General features: G+C 51.7%; 1 protein-coding gene across 1 annotated transcript in view; it reads left to right on the top strand.

The window, feature by feature from the left end:
- PACRG (parkin coregulated) overlaps positions 1-19,031 on the top strand; it is a 227,983-nt gene that overhangs the window by 121,082 nt on the left and 87,870 nt on the right. The window contains exons 3-4 of the mRNA XM_084890917.1: positions 3,526-3,697; positions 12,325-12,474. Of these exons, the coding sequence (XP_084747043.1) occupies positions 3,526-3,697; positions 12,325-12,474 (322 nt within the window). The remainder of the gene's footprint in view (positions 1-3,525; positions 3,698-12,324; positions 12,475-19,031) is intronic.

Genomic DNA, 19,031 nt, shown 5'->3' on the forward strand with positions numbered 1-19,031 from the left:
TTGGAGTTGCTGATGGATGAAACCCAGGATTTGAAGCAAGGCAATCATGGCTGACCCCTGGTTTGGGGGGCAGGGGTGGGGATGTCAGGAGGCTGATGAGAACAGGAAAGGAACTGCAGCCTGAGGCGATGTGAAGGTCACTGGCGATGTGAAGGTCACTGGCGACGTGAAGGTCACTGGCGTTGTGGGCAAAGGGCCTGCAGCGAAAGGAAGGGGCCGGTGGAGAGAGCATGGGTGTGAGGGCGCACGGACACCTGCCTGTGGGAGCTGGAGAGAGGGAGCAGGAGGTGATGGAACTCGTCAGAAAATGAAAAATGCATCAGCTCCCTTTGCAAATGGGTTCCCCAGCCCTGGGCCAAATTCATCAACTGAAACAATTTTATAGCAATAGGAGTGGGACCCTAGCCCACGGGCAAGGAGAAGACAGAGTTCCGCATAAGAATGCCAGGCTGTCACCATCAGAACATCGTCTGATGTTCTGGGTTTAAAGAAGTCTGTGGCCTCAGAATGCAGCGGCAAGTCTTTACTCCCAATGTCAGGGCAGCAGAGATGCGGGAGCACAGACAGCCACGCACTGAGCGCAGGCCGGACAGCGCCTCTCAAAAGACAAGTGTGGGCAGGAGAGGTCGCGGGGAGCAGGGAGCTGAGCATTAAGGACGGGGGTCATTTTGGCCTTCTCTCTCACACTCAGTCTTTTATTCAATTCACTGTCTCTCAATTGTTCCCTCTTCTCTCTCCCTTCATCCTTTCTCATATTGCTTTTATTTTTTTCAAAACCCTTGAGAATAGGAATCCTGTGCGCACCCAATATTTGTTTTCTGAAGACGTCTTTTAAAATGGGAGGAAAGCACAACCGTCGCTCTAAGCTGAGTAGAAGAGCCGCTCTTTCAACACAATGAAGGGGAAGAAAATAAAATGAGATGAAGGACAAGCAAGTACGGCAATATTTATATTAGATCTGATGGGGACAAACTGCATTGATGATGACAAAGATGAAGAATGGAGATATAGGGAACAGTTCACCAGAAGCTTATAACAATACTGAACCTCCATGTGCCTAACAATATTGCCTGAGAGACAGCCCCAGGTGTGAAGACAGCCCCAGGACGGACCAGCTGCAGGCCCCTGTGGGCTCAGCTTCCTCAGGTTGAAAATCGGGACAGTGTAATGCCTACCTCTTACTCCTCATGAGGATTAAATAAATGCATACACACAAGTATCTACAGCAGTGTCTGGCTGACAAACATTGGCATTTTTGTTGTTGCCATTATTAACGTCGTTAGTGTTGTTGCCTCAAACCACACAAGGAAAAAGAAATTAACAGAATTCCAAGGAAAACTTGACATGTCAACAATCTAACTAGGAGACTTTTAACTTGCTTCTCAAGGCAAGATAAATATGTTTTTAAAGTGTTTGAGAAAGCTGTGAGATAGTTGCAATAAAATATTCAAACAGGCTGCCTTATCTTTGAAATAATTCCAAAAAGTGTAAATAAAACATTCAAAACTCAAAATAGACAGTAAAGATTAAATGAAAAACAACAACCAGAGATGAAAAAATCAGATGACAGATGTGAAACTAGTTATAGACATAAATGTGTGTGACAATGCATTTAAAAAGCCTTAGAACACATCTATAATGATAAAAGTATAATATGCTAATTAGACTAGACAGCCAAATGACCGTCTGGATGTCCTTCTGGACGAAGTCATGGCGGGAGAGGCCGAGGCAGAGGCAGTTAAAGGTGATCAGGCAGGCAGGAGAGCAGTTAGGGGCAATCGGGCAGGCAGGCAGGTGGTTAGAAGCCAGCAGTCCTGGATTGTGAGAAGGTGCAGGCCAAGCTGAGGGACTCCCCCCTACCCTTACCCCCACCATCCCATGCACAAATTGTGTGCACTGGGCCACTATTTAAATTATAAAGTCAATGATTTGTTATTTATGAAAGACATAAAATGCCAACATAAGCAAAAAGAAAGAGAATTAGTAAAACATACAAAAAAACACAAATAGCAATATAGTACCCGGGACACTTTTATTATGAAGGTTAAATTAAAGATAACCTTGTTATATATATTGGGAGCTGAATGAAGTAGCAATGCAATTTTTTAATTGTACAAAATAATGTTCTATAATATTTTCAAATATCCTTGAGAAAACAGGTATTGGGCATATATTCCATATATTTTTACTCCGAATAAAGCAAATGTCATGAGTATACAGGAATGTAGAATAAAATTGAGGTCTGTACATACTCCACGTGGGATTCGTTTTCCACACCCCACTGCCAGGGGCCAGGGAACCTTGGGAATGGACTGCTTGCTTCCTCGGTGGGCTGGGAGGGTCAAGGTCATGAGCTGGCTGGAGACAGTCCTCCCACTTGGGGACTGGAGACCATCTGATTAGCTGAGACTCACAGTGGACACTCAGGAGCAGCGTGGAGTGGCTGCCGGTTACTCAAACCCAGCAGCAGGCAGTCGCGTAGCCGGGGACTCCAGAACCTTCCAGCTGAGAGGGAGCTGGGGGTGTAACCACCTGCTAATGTGAAGGGGCCTTCTCCATGGTGCTGAGGGCTCCTCGCTAATTATGAGGCGATCACTGGACGCTGGGCATTCCTAAGGACCTGGAATGAGGAACCCACTTCCTAGGGATGCGGCATCTTTTGCTCTGGGAGTGGGTTGTATCCACGTCTGAATCTGCGGGCTTCTTCCCTCCGTGACATCAGCCTCACTCCTGTCGCCTGGCGGGTGGTCAGTCAGGTCCTGGGTAGATACTCTAGGGAGGATGCAGATAGAACAGAGCTCCTACAAGTGAACATATCCCAACACACCCTCGCTCTTCTCAGCTCCGTGGCTGTAGCTGCCCGTTTCCTGTCGAGCTGGGATTGTTGCAAAGGCCAGGCCAGGAGGCCAGGGGGACATGGGGTGGATAAGGGGTGGACTGTTCTAGAAGCTGAGGAGGAATTGCTGGTATTTTGACTTGAGGTGCTGTGGCCTGTTCCAGGCCGGCCCACGGCGGGTCTCTCATTTCTTCTTGATGACACCAGCATCCTGTCACTGAGGCTCCGGGGACAGCCATGGGGTCATGCTTCACCTCACTCTCGTGGTCACAAGAATATGTCCTGTGCACCCCTCACCTATAGGTTCTTGTTAGAAATCCGGATGCTCATCTCTTTTCTACTTTCTTCTCTTTTCTGATTTATTTTTACACCTGTATTTTCAGCATACATACTATGAGATTCTTACATTCTTTTCAACTTTGCATTTGTGCAAAACAATAAAGAAAAACTAACCAAAACAACAAACACACCTGAAACAAGCACTAACATGCGTCCAGGCTGGATTGTTTATGACTCTGACCTGTCATGATGGACAGGCCTGTATGCCAACCCACCGCGCCTGGAGGCCAGGCCCCGGAGCAGCTGCGGGCCCGGTCCCCAGAGGCCGCAGAGCCGGCTCGCCCTGAGCCGGGACCGCGGCTGCTGGCCCTGCCCGCGCGGTGCTCAGGCGCCTGCCCTCTGTCCCGCAGGTGGAGATTGAGAAGCTGGACTACCACCACTACCTGCCCCTGTTCTTCGACGGGCTCTGCGAGATGACCTTTCCCTACGAGTTCTTCGCGCGGCAGGGCATCCACGACATGCTGGAGCACGGCGGGAACAAGATCCTGCCCGTCATCCCGCAGCTCATCATCCCCATCAAAAGTAAGTGGGCGGCCGAGGAAGAACCACTCGCCAATGATGCCATGAGACCGCAGACAGAGGATGTTCCTGGTTTGGGGGGGGGGGTGTTTCATTAAATTGGCACCGGGGCCACACATCCACAGTCTCCCAGTGGACCCACCCATACTGGGAGAATGATGACTCACCACAGGGAACAAGACTGAGCGTGGGAATGTTCCCAGCCACACGGGTCAGGTTGTGCTTCTCTTTCTCCCTACTCCCCCCAACCCCGCCCTCCGTCACCACGAATCGGTAACCAGCTGTCACACTGCTGTGGCCGCGTTCCCCTGTTCACTGTCCTCACACATCTACTTGACTACAGTACTTTCCTCAGACAACTTAACTTCTCTCAGCGTTGGGAACTGCCTCTCATCCTGCTGACTTAATTTGTACATATGCACTTTGTTTCCAAGTATTTCAAAGTTACTAACGTGGTGAGGATGCCTCTGCCAGGCCTGTCTGGCCAGTTAACCACCCCGAGGCTCCGCGCCTCCATTTATAAAATTGGGACTATAGCGTGTCCATCCCGTGCTGTTTCGGTGGTTAATGAGCTCGTTTCCAGGCTCTCAGTAGACGGAGCACGTGATGTGTGATACATGTTATCACGGTCACTGCCGTTATACCCTGTATCCTCATCACCATCGTCCTCACCATCGCCACCTCCATCGTCTTGACTATGGCAGCAGCTGGTAGTCACACCGGCTGAGACCTCACCCTGGGAGTCTCGGTGCTCCCTGGTGCGGGCTGAGCCCCAGCGGGGGAAAAGCACTGCCGCCGGTGCCCCGGCTTCTCAGAAGGTGCCCGCACACCCAGCCCCTCAGGACGACTCCCTTCTTCAGGGCGAGCTCTGTGAGCTCAGGATTCAGCAGGCATCTAGTCCGCGTGCTCAGAGGCTGCGAGAGTCTGCAGATCTGCACTTGCCTCCTGCCTCGGTCTGAGCCCGGCCCGGCGCCCCCCAGGGCTTGGTGGGAAGGATGCTGGGAGAACGTGGAGTCTGGCCACTCTGAGCACAGGCCATGGGCTCAGCAAGCCAGAGCCCAGCTTGCCATTCGCCGACACCGATTCTTTCCTCTCGGAATGAGAGAGCAGCTACCCACACATGACGCAAGCATTAACACACATAACCCGTAGGCCGTTAGCACAGCGCCCATTCCGACGGCTGTAACGCCACTTGTTTTATCTCTTTGGTTTTCCTTCACGGTCATGTCGCTGCAGACTTCCTAACTCTGGGTCATAGAGTGGATAGACTTGTGTGCTGTCACTCTCATCACATGACAGTAAAGATGGAGATGGGACGTGGGCCGGGTCAGGGACAGGTCGCTACGTATCACTCGGCAGGTGGACAGCAGACCGTGGCGCCTGTGCGTGGATCCGATGGGTCACACAGTCACAGAAGGAAACGTCGAGCTTTCCGCCCTTCCACAGCCCGCCTGCCAGAGAAGGCGTGCTGACGCAGCTGTTTGTGAGCTCCCTTCTGAGTAGCCGTGTAGACGTGGGAGCTGAGCGGGCTGGCTGCTGGGCTCCTGTAATCACCACCGTGCTCCTGAGAGCTCTCCATCACCTGCTTGGTCAGTCCCAGAACGGAAGCACACAGCGGCTCCAGCTCGGGGTGTGCAGCTGCTCCAGCTCCCTCTCGGGGAGAAAAGGACTCTCCTCTGGGAAATGGGTACATTGGCCCATTTTTCCATTTTGTAGCAGAGCTCAGTGTTTTTGTCCGCTGAGAGCCATGTATATTACAACCTTCATAGCTGACTCCTCCTGGGGGAAGGCTTCGGCCAGTGTCGGCACCCTCTTCCAGGTGGAGGGATGTGGAGCCAGAGTCAGGAGCAGTGTCGTTGGTTGTCCTCTGAGATGGTGCCAAGGCTGGCTGCCTCCTGCAATGGTCACTCTGTCACGCCCTCTGACACCCTTCCAGCTGCACTGAGCCAGCGGCCGGGGGTGGGGCAGGGTATCGCTAAGCTTCCTTGTGGTTCCTGTCACCGTGTTCAGTGTGCACGCGGAGCCACCGGACCCCACGAGGCCCAGAGAGGTGAGGGAGGAGCGGGTGGTGGCACTGTTCTTTGGGGTCCTCTGTGTGCGTTTCCAATCGGCCGTGTTGGGTCCGGATTGTTGAGACCCTTCAGATAGCAGAGTGCTTTCATCCTTAAGTGAGTCATGAAAAGAAGGGCCACACACTCTTATGAAATCCTGCATTGTGTTCTGTGGTCCTGAAGTCAGAACATGTTCTTGTCGGTAAGGAAGAAAGGGAGGGGAGGGAAAGGGATGCTCTTTGATGTGACCCTGCTGGGAAATGAATTAAAGAAAACATCGGAACCGCTGTCAGAGGCTCCCTCCGCGTCTGTACGCGCTGAGCTCAATCTGTGATGTTTTAATTGTCCCCAGATTGGCTGTGCACAGCGGTTGAGTTCTGTTCTGAAAGGAGAAACATTTCTATGGTTTCAAAACCGAAATTTGGTCTGAAAACATATTTTGGTTTATTTTATTCTGTAATTTAATAAATTATACGGTTAGTGCCTCCACGTAGCAAAATGTAATTCAAATAATATGATGTTGGGCCCGTAATCTCAAATATTAATTAAATATTTGAACTTGAGAAAAAAAGTCATATTTAATATACTTTAAGACATCTATCATAGGCAATTCATAGAGATAGGAAGTGGGTTAGAAGTTACTAGGCTGTGGGGGGCAGGGGAGAAGGAAATGGAGAGTGTTTGCTTAACGGATATAGAATTTCTGTTTTGGATGATGGAAAAGTTTATGCAATAAAATAAAAATAAATTATTTGAGAAGAATAAATAAGAATGATTGGAAAACAAAAATGCCACCCTCAGCATGACACCATGTTTTCTTTTAGAAAATGTGACCCCTGTCCATATGACCAAAAAGAAATATTAGAAAGCAAAGATCAATTTAGCAATTTTTTTTATATTACTTACTAGAGGCCCGGTGCACAAAATCTTGTGAATTCGTTCCTCAGCCCATCCTGCACCCTCTTGCAGTCCAGGAGCCTCAGGGATGTCTGACTGACATTGAGGAGTGAGCCTACACTGGCAGTTGGACATCCTTAATGTTGCTGCGGAGGTGCGGGAGGCCCCTACCACCACCGCTGTGCTCGCTAGCTCTGAGCCTGGCTTCTGGCTGAACGGTGCTCCCCCTGTGGGGTGCACTGACCACCAGAGGGCTTCTCCTGCTTTGAGCGTCTGCCCCTGGTGGTCAGTGCATGTCATAGTGACTGGTCATTCCACAGTTCGGTTGTTTTGCATATTAGCCTTTTATTATATAGGATAGAAGCCAACTGAATTTGCTCAAAGAGAATTAAAAACAGTGAGGGAATTAAGTAAATTCACAGTTACAAATACACAAAAATCATTTGATTTAATGTATTTATTGTCAATACTTTTAGAGACTTCATTGGGATGAAATGATCTTACACAAATAATAACAAAATCAAAAATTCCTTTGAGCCGAGACTGGTTTGGCTCAGTGATAGAGCGTCGGTCTGCAGACTGAAGGGTCCCGGGTTCGGTTCCGGTCAAGGCATGTACCTTGGTTGCCGGCACATCCCCAGTGGGGGGTGTGTGGGAGGCAGCTGGTCGATATTTCTCTCTCATTGACGTTTCTGACTCTTTATCTCTCTCCCTTCCTCTCTGTAAAAAATCAGTAAAATATATTTTTTTAAAAATTCCTTTGAGTAGATCTCACAAAACTATGCAAAATCTACATGAAAAACACTACAAAGCCTTCTAAGGAATCTAATTAAAAATAAGAAAAATTGAAGCCATATTTACTTTTAATGGAAATATTCAGTCAGAAGTAAAGAGGATCATTGCCCCTGAAACCATTCTCTAAATTTATTAAAGTTTATCTCAAAACATAGATGGTTAATAATAAGAAAGTATTGAGAAAGAATAAGGAAGACATTTGGATTCTGCTACATTAAACACACATGGAGTCAGCATTATGAAGAAGAACACTTCTAGGGAAATATGCGAAGTATATTCACAATGTTGTAATAAGCAGTGCAAAACTGTTTTTCAGTGGAATGAAACCCTATGTCTATGTATGCCAATGGAAAAGATAGTCTTTCCTGTTAGCATCTGACTATAGAAATGTCCAGTATTTTCTGTTTAAATTGTATCCTGTAAAATGAGATGATAGTGAAAGTGTGCTTTATCACCTACTTCTTTACTCACCTGCATCTTATAAACATTTTCCTATTATTAAAATACTAGAGGCCTGATGCACGAAATTCATGCATGGGGGTATGTGTGCCTCAGCCCAGCCTGCACCCTTTCCAATCTGAGATCCCTCGAGGAATGTCCAACTGCCCATTTAGGCCTGACTAAACAGGCAGTCAGACATCCCTCTCACAATCCAGGACTGCTGGCTCCCAACTTCTCGACAGCCTGCCTTCCTGATTGCCCCTAACTGCCTCTGCCTGCCAGCCTGATCACCCCCTAACTGCTCTCCTGCAGACTTCATCTCCCCCAACTTCCTCCCTTGCAGGCCTGGTCCTTCCTAACAGCCCTCCCCTGCTGACCATCTTGTGGTGGCCATCTTGTGTACACCTGGGGGCAGCCATCTTTGACCACATGGGGACAGCCATCTTATGTGTTAGAGTGATGATCAATTTGCATATTACTCTTTTATTAAATAGGATTATTCTATCAGATGACTCTAATAACTTCATAATTTTCCTTTATATGCAGGAATATTTCTGCAATGGGCTTCCTGCCACAGTCTCCACTGCCCCACCTGCTTCCCTCCCTTCTCCCCTGTCCCGCCTTCTCCCCCGCCCCGCTTGCTTGCTTCTCTGCAGCTTCGCTCCCTTCTGCAGCGCCTGGCTTCTTTCCACGCTGTCTTCAGTCTTCGCTCTGGCCTGGATATGCAAATTAACTGCCATCTTGGTTGGGTTAATTTGCATACACACACTGGTTGGTTGGTGGGCGTGGCTTGTGGTTGTAGTGAAGGTACGGTCAATTTGCATGTTTCTCTTTTATTAGAGAGGATACTAGATTTTACTTAAATAAGCTATTGTTTTGAAACATTTAGATTGTAATTATACATAGAAATACTTATACCCTCTTTTCCTCTACATCTTTCTCACAGCTGCACACCCTTAGCCTGAGTGCGCCAAAGTGAAGGTGCTGGGCCAGGGGTCACGGGCATAGCATGGGAAGGTCGGGGCAGTCTTCAGTGTGCGAGCTACGAGGGGCCTCTTTCCCAAGCCTGTTCCCAGACTTATTTACTAAAATTTCCAAACTGTTTCACTAATATGATATGCAAAATTATCTTTTAATTATCACTGAAGTCGAACATTTGAGAACAGTAATTGTTCATTTGTATTTATTATCCTGTGCATTAGCTAGTCCTGTTCTTTGCCCATTTTCAAATGAGAAGATTCAGCCCTTTACTGGCTTGTGAAGCTATTTTTGTAACAAGGATATTAACATTTATAGCACCCGTCAACAAAGTCTTTAGAATTTGTTTGCTTTTGCATTCTGTTTGTTGTTTCCGGTGTTAAAAGCAGGAGCGCTGTCTCCCTTTGTCCTGATTCCACGGCAGAGAACTCTGTCTAGTGGCAGAAAATGTCCTCCTTTGCACACATTACAGCAGTCAGAGAATCTATGCTTGAGGAATGTTTAGCTTATAACCAATAACCATCTAAGGTAGATGGTTTAACACTTTGACTTTATTTTGTCCTTGTTCTTCACCAACTTCTGTATATCTGAAGACTCCCATGTTGATTCTTCTGGAAGGTGGGAAGGTAAGCTAGTGCAGTAGAAATCCGATTTCCTGGATAGAAAGGTTCCGCTGGCTGATCTGTAGTGTCAGTGGGCTTCCCGTGTCAGACCCTTTACAAAAAACCTTAAATCTTGAGTTCAAAGTCCTCACTGAAGTCTTGACAGTAGCTTTCAGGGCCATCGATTCGAGAATAAACACATTTCTTCCCTTTCAAGCTGGAGAAGCGTATTCTCTTTATACCTGTTAACATACTTTTTCAAAAGAAAAAAACTTTGTTTCAAAAAAAAAAAAGTCAACCTCTTTTTTACTCATTTCTACTGGGATATTAAGAACAAAAAGACTTACAGCTTAATGGGACATCTTAAGAATGAGGGAGAAACCTAGAGGCACTGGAGGGGAAACGGGCCCTGGCAGAGCGCCCTCCGGAGGGGGCAGGGCTGGCATGGCACACCCTGGCCCGTGGGAGGACGGAGGGCTCCCCTCGCGGCGCCAGGGAGGCTGACAGTTGAGGCATTTTACTTGTCAACCGTTGTTAATCCTGTAACATTGATTGCAACCATCTCAATCTAATGGGAGTCTCATAAAAGGAAAGAGTTATTTCCTAGTACATCTACTACCCATCATGAGAGAGATAGTTAACTGATCACCAAGTAATCAATTCCCTATACATAGAGGCATAAAGCTAATCAACAAAAGTTTGATGTTATTATTACTCATCTGAATAAAAAGATTGCTCCTTCACCGTATATTCTATATGGAAAGTGGCCAACCGTGGGGGTCGACGGGCGTGCTTTGGCCTGTTTTGAGCTGCGGCGTGCACGCCCTGACAGAAGAAGCCTGTGGTAGCCAGCGCCCAGGAGCCACCAGGGCTGCCAGAAGCTTTCCTGCAGCCACCGACGGCTCTGCCCACGCCCAGTCAGCTCCCCCTTCTCCTTCCCTCAACAGGTTCTCCTCCTCGCGATTCTTCGGTGTCAACCGAACGGCTTTGTGAAAACAATGAAACCCACAAATTGTACTGAGAACCATGCACACTCCATTACCCATTTTGAATATACAGTATATAAAAACACACTCGTGTAGTCCCGCTTCAATGCCTCGTCTTCACTAAACAGTTTATACAAGGTCTAGCTGGGTGTGGCTCTGAGCCCTGTCTAGGAGGGGGCTTGGAGTACAGAGAGAAGGCAGACACCAGGACCTTAAGCCTCCGATTCTGTTTGGTGATGAAGCAGGACAGGCTCCTCCAGCCTGGGAGGAAGTACTAGCCCTCACCTTCCCCTTACACATGGGCACACGCCTGCATGCGTCTCCCTGCCGCTTCTAAATGACCCCAGAAACACCTGCCCCAGCGACGAAACCACGCAGGAGGCTGTCTGTGCTGCCTGGGGCTCTGGTCGCCCATCCTAAGGAGAGTTGATCCCAGGAGCAGGAGCTGCACCTGTGGTAAAAGGACGCCTCTGTCCAGGAGGGGGCGGTCTCCAGCATGCTGCTCCCGCTCCTGCGATGCTCCTCACACAGGTAGCACCTGCTCACCTCCCGGGCCTGCTCCTCACCGCTGTGACACCTGCTCCGCGGACAGGAGGAAGCTATGGCAGCAGCTCACCAGGAAACAAACTGACTCTGGGAGGCTGTCAGGTCCAGGCTGTTGGAAATGTGGCCCAGGGTTCAAGAATGATGGCAGGACGCTCCCGGGTTCGAGTGCAGCATCGTCCCTTCTGAGAGCCTGCTTCCCTTTGTCCCTCCACAAAGGCACGTGCTTTAAGGTCATGGCCAACCTTTCTTTATCCTTTTCTTAGAAGGGGAGAACATCTAACTAATAAGAGTCTTTGACTTCACCTTGCAATAGTCTGGGGCCTCACAGGGTGTGAGTCACACCTTTGATCTTCTATAATTTGTGCTCTCTATAGCTCCTCTCCATACCCTGAGAACGGGCAGTCATCTTAGCGCAGAGGTCTTCAAACTACGGCCCGCAGGCCACATGCAGCCCCCAGGGGAGTCTGATCCTGCCCGCCAGGTTTTTTGGGCAGTGAGCGCAGCCAAGGTGTTACAGTAGGAATTAGTAGTTCATATAGTCCGGCCCTCCAGCTCTCTGAGGGACCGTGATCTGGCCCCCACTTTAAAAAGTTTGAGGACCCCTGTTTAGCGCGTCAGTAACAGGCTCCCACGATTGGCTAGGACCGAGGACGGGTGGGGTGTCGGCCGCCAAGTTCACGCAGCCAGTGACGGCGCCCTGGTCCCAGCTCTGACCTCCTCGCTGGAGGGAGCACGTGGCACCTCCCGGCCCCGTCCTTCTGCACGTGCGCCTGTCTGTGCTCTCCGAGGTCCTTTCTGGCCAGCTCTCCGCTCTCCTGTAGTTGTTTACGGTGATTCCTTTTAACGTCCTACACATTTGAATGTTGCTTTCCTTCCCTGAGAGTGTAAGACGTAGTCGGCTTGCGTTCACCTCTTCCAAGAACGTGCTCGGTGTTTGTAGCCAGCCTGTGGTTTCTACATGCACAGAGGCCCAGGCCCCCTTCCCAGGTCAATGCTTGTCTCATGGTCTTCAGGGTAGTGTGGCTTGTTAACCGGAAACACACCTGCTGTCAGCCTCCCTGGGGTCCTTTCACTCCCAAGACACTAGCTGGCCTTCTGTTTGGTGCCTACTGTCCATCACCGCCGCTTCCGGGAGAGACGATGAGCCCCTGTGTAGGGATGCGAAGGAATCGCTAGTGGATCGAACCAGCAAGATGCTGGTTAAGGTGCTGAGCCCGCAGCCCGCCGCTAGGGCTGTAAGGACGAGGCTCGTCCCCCCGGTGACCCCGGTCGGTTCGCCCTGTGGCTGTGGAATCCGTGCTTCTGACTCTGGCCTGTCCCTTCCTCCCGTGCAGACGCCCTGAACCTGCGGAACCGGCAGGTCATCTGTGTCACGCTCAAGGTCCTGCAGCACCTGGTGGTGTCGGCGGACATGGTGGGCGAGGCCCTGGTGCCCTACTACCGCCAGATCCTGCCCATCATGAACATCTTTAAGAACATGAACCGTGAGTGACCCCGGGAGCCGATGGCCTCGGTCTGGAGAAGAGGGTGGGTGGAGGAGGCAGACTCACCAGTGATGCGTTGGGATGTAGCATCGACAGCAACATCCTTTGCAGATATAATGGCCCCCCCCTCCCCGGGGCCGCCCGCGAATTAGCCGCCCGGTTTCTCAGTCCTCGCAGGGCGGCTCGCTCAGCCGCACAGAGGCTCCGGAGCAGCGCCGTGATCTCCCGGTAATTAAGTCGTAAAGTGTGTTTCATAGTTTTCGGAATACATTAGTAGCCTTCGAGCGTGTCCTTTCTCTGGGTAGCAATCCCGCCTTTCGGTGCTTCCTGTTAAAACTGTGGTTTTTATTGATTTAAGATGAATTTTTAAAGCAATATTATTAAATTCTGGCTCGGGTGGTTCGGAGCGCGTTAATAGATGCCTTCCATTTCCAAAACAAGTAGAACAATAGATTATTTATGGCTGTGGGGTGATGGCGAGTGCTGTGTGAAATACATGTGCTGCTACATTTGCTTTTTAAAATGTCGCTGGGGGGAGCTGGGGCCAGCGCCGGGGCCTGGGGACCTGCCTGGCCCGGCAGCGGCGGCCGCAGGCCGGGGCCTCTCGGCGGGATGGGCCCGCGTCGGCCCACGGCGGTGTGAGTGAACTTCCTACCTCTTGACCCTTCGAGAACGTGGCTTCCTTTCACGTCGCTGACCTCGAAGTTGCACACTTCACGGCACAGGCCCGCCAGCGCCGGTCACAGCCGCTGTCCACTGGCGGAAGCCGGTGGGTGATGGGGACCGTGTCCGACTGTCTCCAGCGATCCTCTCACTGACACAGAAACCGACCCCTGAACCCAGAGCAGGGCCCCTCCCCCAGCCCGTCCTGTCTTCGGAGGCAGGATGTGTTATTCCTAAAGTTCCCTTCCGAGTCCGCTTCATCAGGCGTCCTCAGCGCGCTCCGCGGCCTTCCGGAGCAGCCCTGTGCCTGGTCCCCCGAATGCAGTGGCGGGCCCCGGGGCTGCGGGGCCTTCGGCACGTCCGAGGCGGGTGCTGATCGCCGCCCCGGAGCCCCGGTGCGCTGGGCCCTCACAGCGTGCAGAGGGCCGTCTCTCCCAGAGGAGGAGCCGGGGTCAGTGGCTGTGTCTCAGGCCTCAACTCAAGTCTGAGTCGCAGCATTTTGACTGGAGGGAAAGCACTCATCAGCATTCTTGATTCAGAACTGTCTTTTTCTGAACGGCGGCACCAGATATCCAGGGAGTTATGGAATGAGTCCACGTGTGCATACTGTTTAATTATGGTTCATAAAGAAAACCCTAAGGACATCCATTATAGATTCTAATTAACGAGAGAGAGAGAGAGAGAGAGAGAGAGAGAGAGAGAGAGATACAGAAATGAGATAGAGACAGAGATGAGAGAGACAGAGATGATGAGAGAGAGCTGGCGATGACAGTAGAGATAGTAAAGAATTGGAAGATCAGGCACAGCCACCCACAGTTGCAGCGAACATTCTCCGTGGTTTCCCCATCGCCCGCCCGGAGCCCTGTGATTCCCATCCTGTTCCCGTTCTCCCGCTGCCCGTGCCCAGCTTCCCCCACATACACATTCCTCTGTGCCCCCCCTCCCCCCCGGCCAGGAGGCCCCTCCCCGCCACCGCGCCGGGCTCTGGGACTGAGATCCTGTGTGAAAAGAAGCAGCACTGTGATATTCAGAGGACATTAGCACCTCCCTCCCCCGCCCCCTCCAGGAAATATCAAAGGAGGCAGTGCGGCTGCCACAGACGGACGGACAGGTCCCTGGAGCTCAGTCGAGCCAACAAGCACAGCCGCCTCTCCACCCTCCGCTTACACCCGGTATAAAGCCCTGGCCTCGCACATGCTCCCGTGCTTCAGGGCAGTGAGTGCCTGAGGAGGGCATCCCGGTCTGGATGTTACCAGCGTGGGCCGTTCAGAGCGTGCCCCATGGCTTTCCTTGGTCCCAAACACGCCTGATCATGGTGGCACATTTCTGAGCGCGTGCGCCGGGAGCTCGCACCCAGCTCTTTCCGATGACGCCGTCCGGAATTGGAGGGGGAGCAGTAGTAGCTTCGGCCTCATTCCTCCTCGGGAAACCTGCCAGGGCGGCGTGCTCTGTCTCCAGGGCCGGGGTAGAACCCGGGGCCTCGCAGCTGCGACGCTGAGGCTGCTCTTCACGGCCCTGTGAAGGGAGACCGGCCCTCATGGCAGGCGCTCCTCACAGGGCTTCCCGGGACGGTGGTCTTCTCGCTGTCAGGATCATTCAGCTCTAATCGCATTTTAATAAGCCCTGTTTTCTGATGATGGATATTTCCCTCGTACTCACAGGACCATCCGTACCTGTTTTATGCAGGCAGCTGTGCTCAGTGCAGACATCTGTATTTACAGTTAAAACGACGGGAGATGTTTCCAGCGTGTCGCATCGGGAGGAGCGTTTATCTTCCGTATCAGTGTGTGTGAGGACAGTTTCACACGCTTCTGTTTCCTCGCCTCTCCTCTCCTCTCCCGTGCAAATCAGCACCTTGTTAAATTCAGATTCAAACACGCTTCTCTCAAGCCCCACAGCAGCACCTTTTCGAGAACGAGACCAGGTGTGAGTGACAGGGAGAGAAAACGGGCGAAGGAGAGAATGCTCCGCAGGTGCCTCGGCCTGTCCTTCTGTCCGTCCCTGGAAGCACAGCGTCAGCCCGCCCCCACTGCCGCCTGTGCTTTCCTGTCCTCGGGAATGCCCGGGGCTTTCTCTGAGATGAGCAGAGCTGAGCAGCCAGGGCCCGGCCAGGGTGCAGTCAGTCACCGGGGGGCGCGGAGGGCGGGCGGGCGGGCAGGCGTCTCCGGGGACCTGCAGCCCGCTGTCCCCATCGCAGGGCCCCAGGGCACAAACGCACAGCCAGCGCCTGGTCTCCGCTCGGTTCCGAGGGAGGAATGGCTGGGCGGTTCTGTTTATGACCAGCAGGTGCCCAGGTTTTAGGAGGCCACCGTTTGAAAGGAACCGCAGCCGAGGAGCCTGGGGTGGGAGCTGAAAGGCGGGTTAGAGAGCAGCACCCACAGCCCGAATGATGCGCTCAGGCCGTCCTGTCACCTCCCTGAACGTGCACGTTCTCGTCACACCGAGGGGCGGGGACAGGCCTTTCCTGTCGGGTTGGCATGACAACCCGAGGTAACGTGCCCAGAGGCCCTTCCCCCGAAGCTGGGGGCACCTGGGCAGTAAAGTAGGCGGCCATGATGATCGCACGGCCGTCTATACATCTGCAGTATGGTGTGTGTCAGTTGTTATATGATACTAGAGGCCGGTGCACGAAATTCAAGTACAGGTAGGGTCCCTAGGCCTGGCCGGCAATCGGGGCCCATCTGTGGGGTGACTGAAGGTGATTGGGGCCCCTCACTCACATCCTCTTTGGCTGGCCTGGTGCTGCCTGCTCTCTGGTGCCATCCCCCGCAACCATCACTGGTCACCTCCCTCTGCAGGGTGACCAGTGGGATGATGGGGGGGAGGGGTGGGCACTGGCACCCATTTGGCCAGCCTGGGGACTGCAGGCTGGGGGCAGCTCCTGCATTGAGTGTCTGCCCCCTGGTGGTCAGTGCACGTTATTAGTGACTAGTCATGGGCAGATTGGTCAATTTGAATATTAGGCTTTTATTATATAGAATTATATACAAATGTGGCAATCCTGTGTGCATGATTATATATCGACAGAGCAGGGGGCTGAGTGTGTTATGTCCACTGTTGGGTGACTGGGCCTGTGAGTGAGGCGTGGCCTCTGGTCCCCCAGCAGTGACCCCCTCTGTCTCACAGGACCCGTCACTCCCCTGGTTGCCAAAGGCCAGGTAGGTGGCCAAATGGGGTTCGTTCATGGGCCACTGGGTTTCAAATCCACCCCTTCCTGCCGTAAGCTCCACACTCGGACCCGTGCCAATGGTGGGGAGTGTCACAGTTACAGAAGGAGCTGGTGTGAGCGGCAGGGCTCCCCGGATCAGGGTGCGGTTGGAAGGCCCACTCTGGTGTCTCAGCTTGCGGGCTTGTTTCTTTCCTCCGAATCGTGAATTGGGGGCGGGGGGAGAGGGGTCTAACATGGGCGCCTCCCCAGGGACTGCTTTGGGGCGAAAGAGAACAAAGAGCTTCCAGAACAGCAGTGTCTCCTCTCCCGCGTCCTCCTGCGAGTGCTGTTCACAGTCACATAGAATTAGACAACAGGGTATTCGGTGCACGGCCTGCAGGGACGGGGCTTCAGGGTTGATGGTGCAGGCATGGCATGTGAGAAACAGGCAGGGGGCTGGCAGTGACCTGCAGTGACCCTGTTCTCCGGGCAGGCCTCGAAGTGAGGCCTGCACTGGTAACTGTGCCGACAGCCCTGAAGCAGGGAACACCTGGGACAGTTCAGAGCTCCCCCCACCCCGAGTATCAGCGACTCTAACAGCAGTGTGTTTATGTCATGGAACATGCATAGGTAATTATGACATGGCATGTTCCCATGTATGGGACTCAGATAGCCTTAGACTAGCCAGATACCTGGTGTGGGGCTGGGATGTAGGCCTTGATGGGTTAGTAAAAGCCCATGGAAGAGACGTTTAACTTTCCCACTTCAATTCAGACACATTCTGAAAACACAGAGAATTCTAGTCTCATGGGTTTCAAAACTCTACAGGTGTTTGTTTTACTCTGCACACATGTGTTGTATTCATGTAAAAGGACATATGTAGGAGCGCCATCACTGTCTCATCAGCAGCCGTGCATTCCTTTTTGCTGCTGTGCAGACTTCCTCTGTAGAAACAGTCTGCCATTTTGTATCCTTCTTACCAGGAGTGGACAGTGGGCCGTTTTAGTTTGAGGTCGTTAGGATAAAGGTTCTATAAACAACAAAGAGGTAATGAGGATGCACCAAATTTACAAAATGTTATATTTGTATCAGCTCTTTAACCCTGAAGTTCAATAGAAAATAGAAACACTTCTTTTAAAAGAACTTGTGTGAGAACCTGAGTGCTCTTGGTGGACGGGACATAAGTCCTCCTGGATATTCCCGATTCTGCGAGACCCGTGCTCACAGTCCTTTAAAATGCTGATGGACTCCGCAGAGCTGACAGTTTACCCCCAGATCTGTAGCTTTTCTGTTTCGTAATTGACTTGTGTTCAGGCTACTTCACAGAGCTTTCAATTTAATTTTGGAATTGAGCCTTTTCCCCCGTGGAATCCTGTACAATTTTGAGTCTATGGATTTACATTTTAGAAATTTACTTCAAAGTTCCTTTGAAGTCATTAGGTTATTAGGTTTGGAAGCATCTTATCCAGGGGCGTGTGGAGGAACGTGCTAGAACTGCCCGCCCGCACTTCCTGAAGGTGAGGATGGAGTGACTGTATGACCGCGTGTCCCTCAGCTCCTCCTCTGTGCAGACTTGGCCCGTTGGTGTAAGCGAAAGGGAATCCTAACCGGAATCCTAACAGATTAGCAGGGCCGCAGACTTGGGGGGCCTGGGTCTGCCCCGGGCTCTGTTGACTCGATGCCCTCTTAGACCAGGAGTCCCACGGGGCCACATGTGCATGCTGGGCTCTGGGTGCGCCACGGGGAGGGGGGACCCCCAGAAGCAGGTGCTTCCTCTGTGGGAGGGGCTTGGTCCCACTCTGCGTGATCCATGTGGTTTCTTTGGTCCTGACCTCGTAGTGGCCCCCTGACGGCTATTGTTGCTAGAATAAAAGCCTAAGGAGGCAGGCGAATGGGGCTGTTTGGTTCCTATAGCCAAGCAGTCCCTTAGCCTCTCTTTCACAGAAACTCGTGTCAGAGTAATAATTCTTCCGTCACTCAGGGTGTGCCTGTCATCCCCGGGCAGACTGGGACCTGGGAGTATGTGTTCACGAGGACGCAAAATTAATTCTCAACACTTTGCAAAGGTAGCATAGCTCAGCTGCCCCTCCCCCACGCCGTGATAAACTCAGGCAGGCTCAGAATATGAACCGCCTTGAATGGGTGTGACAGGAAGGTTTCTGTTGTTATGTCAGAGCTGAACCACGTTATGGAAGGAGCCAGTGGTTCTACACAAGCGGAGAGAGATATCAGGACGTGAACGTGTCTTTCAGAGGGTCAGCGGGGATAAAGGAGGGGCACCCCCGGCAGAACTGAATCAGCCTGTGAGCGGGGGTGGTCTGAGTTCCACACTGTGGCTCCTTGTCCTACACAGGCTGTACTCCTAAGTCATTCCATCAGCATCACCTAAAAGTCCCACCGCCTGGCAAGAGCCAGGACAGGCTAAGTTCCTTTGGGAACTGTCAGAGTCGCTTTAAGATAAAGCAACTTAGAACTTGTCAAAGGTCATGTGACAGAATCAAGCCACCGCCAAGCCTCTGACATCCATAGGTCCCCGTCCCAACCTGGGCGCCAGGTGCCCCGGGCGTGCAAATTGCTCTGCCAGAAGTAGTGGTTCGGAGGTAGTGACGATCAACAGCTCTCTTTTTCTGAAGTCCCAGAGTAAATGGGAGTTTCATTGATCCGCATCCACAATTATCAGGAGCTGTCTGATCAAAGCGGCGGCTGCCATCTTCTCCACAAATCATATGCAGCACGAAGCAAACAT

Source organism: Pipistrellus hanaki (assembly GCF_964339955.1).
Source record: "Pipistrellus hanaki genome assembly, chromosome: 7".
NCBI classification, from domain to species: domain Eukaryota; kingdom Metazoa; phylum Chordata; class Mammalia; order Chiroptera; family Vespertilionidae; genus Pipistrellus; species Pipistrellus hanaki.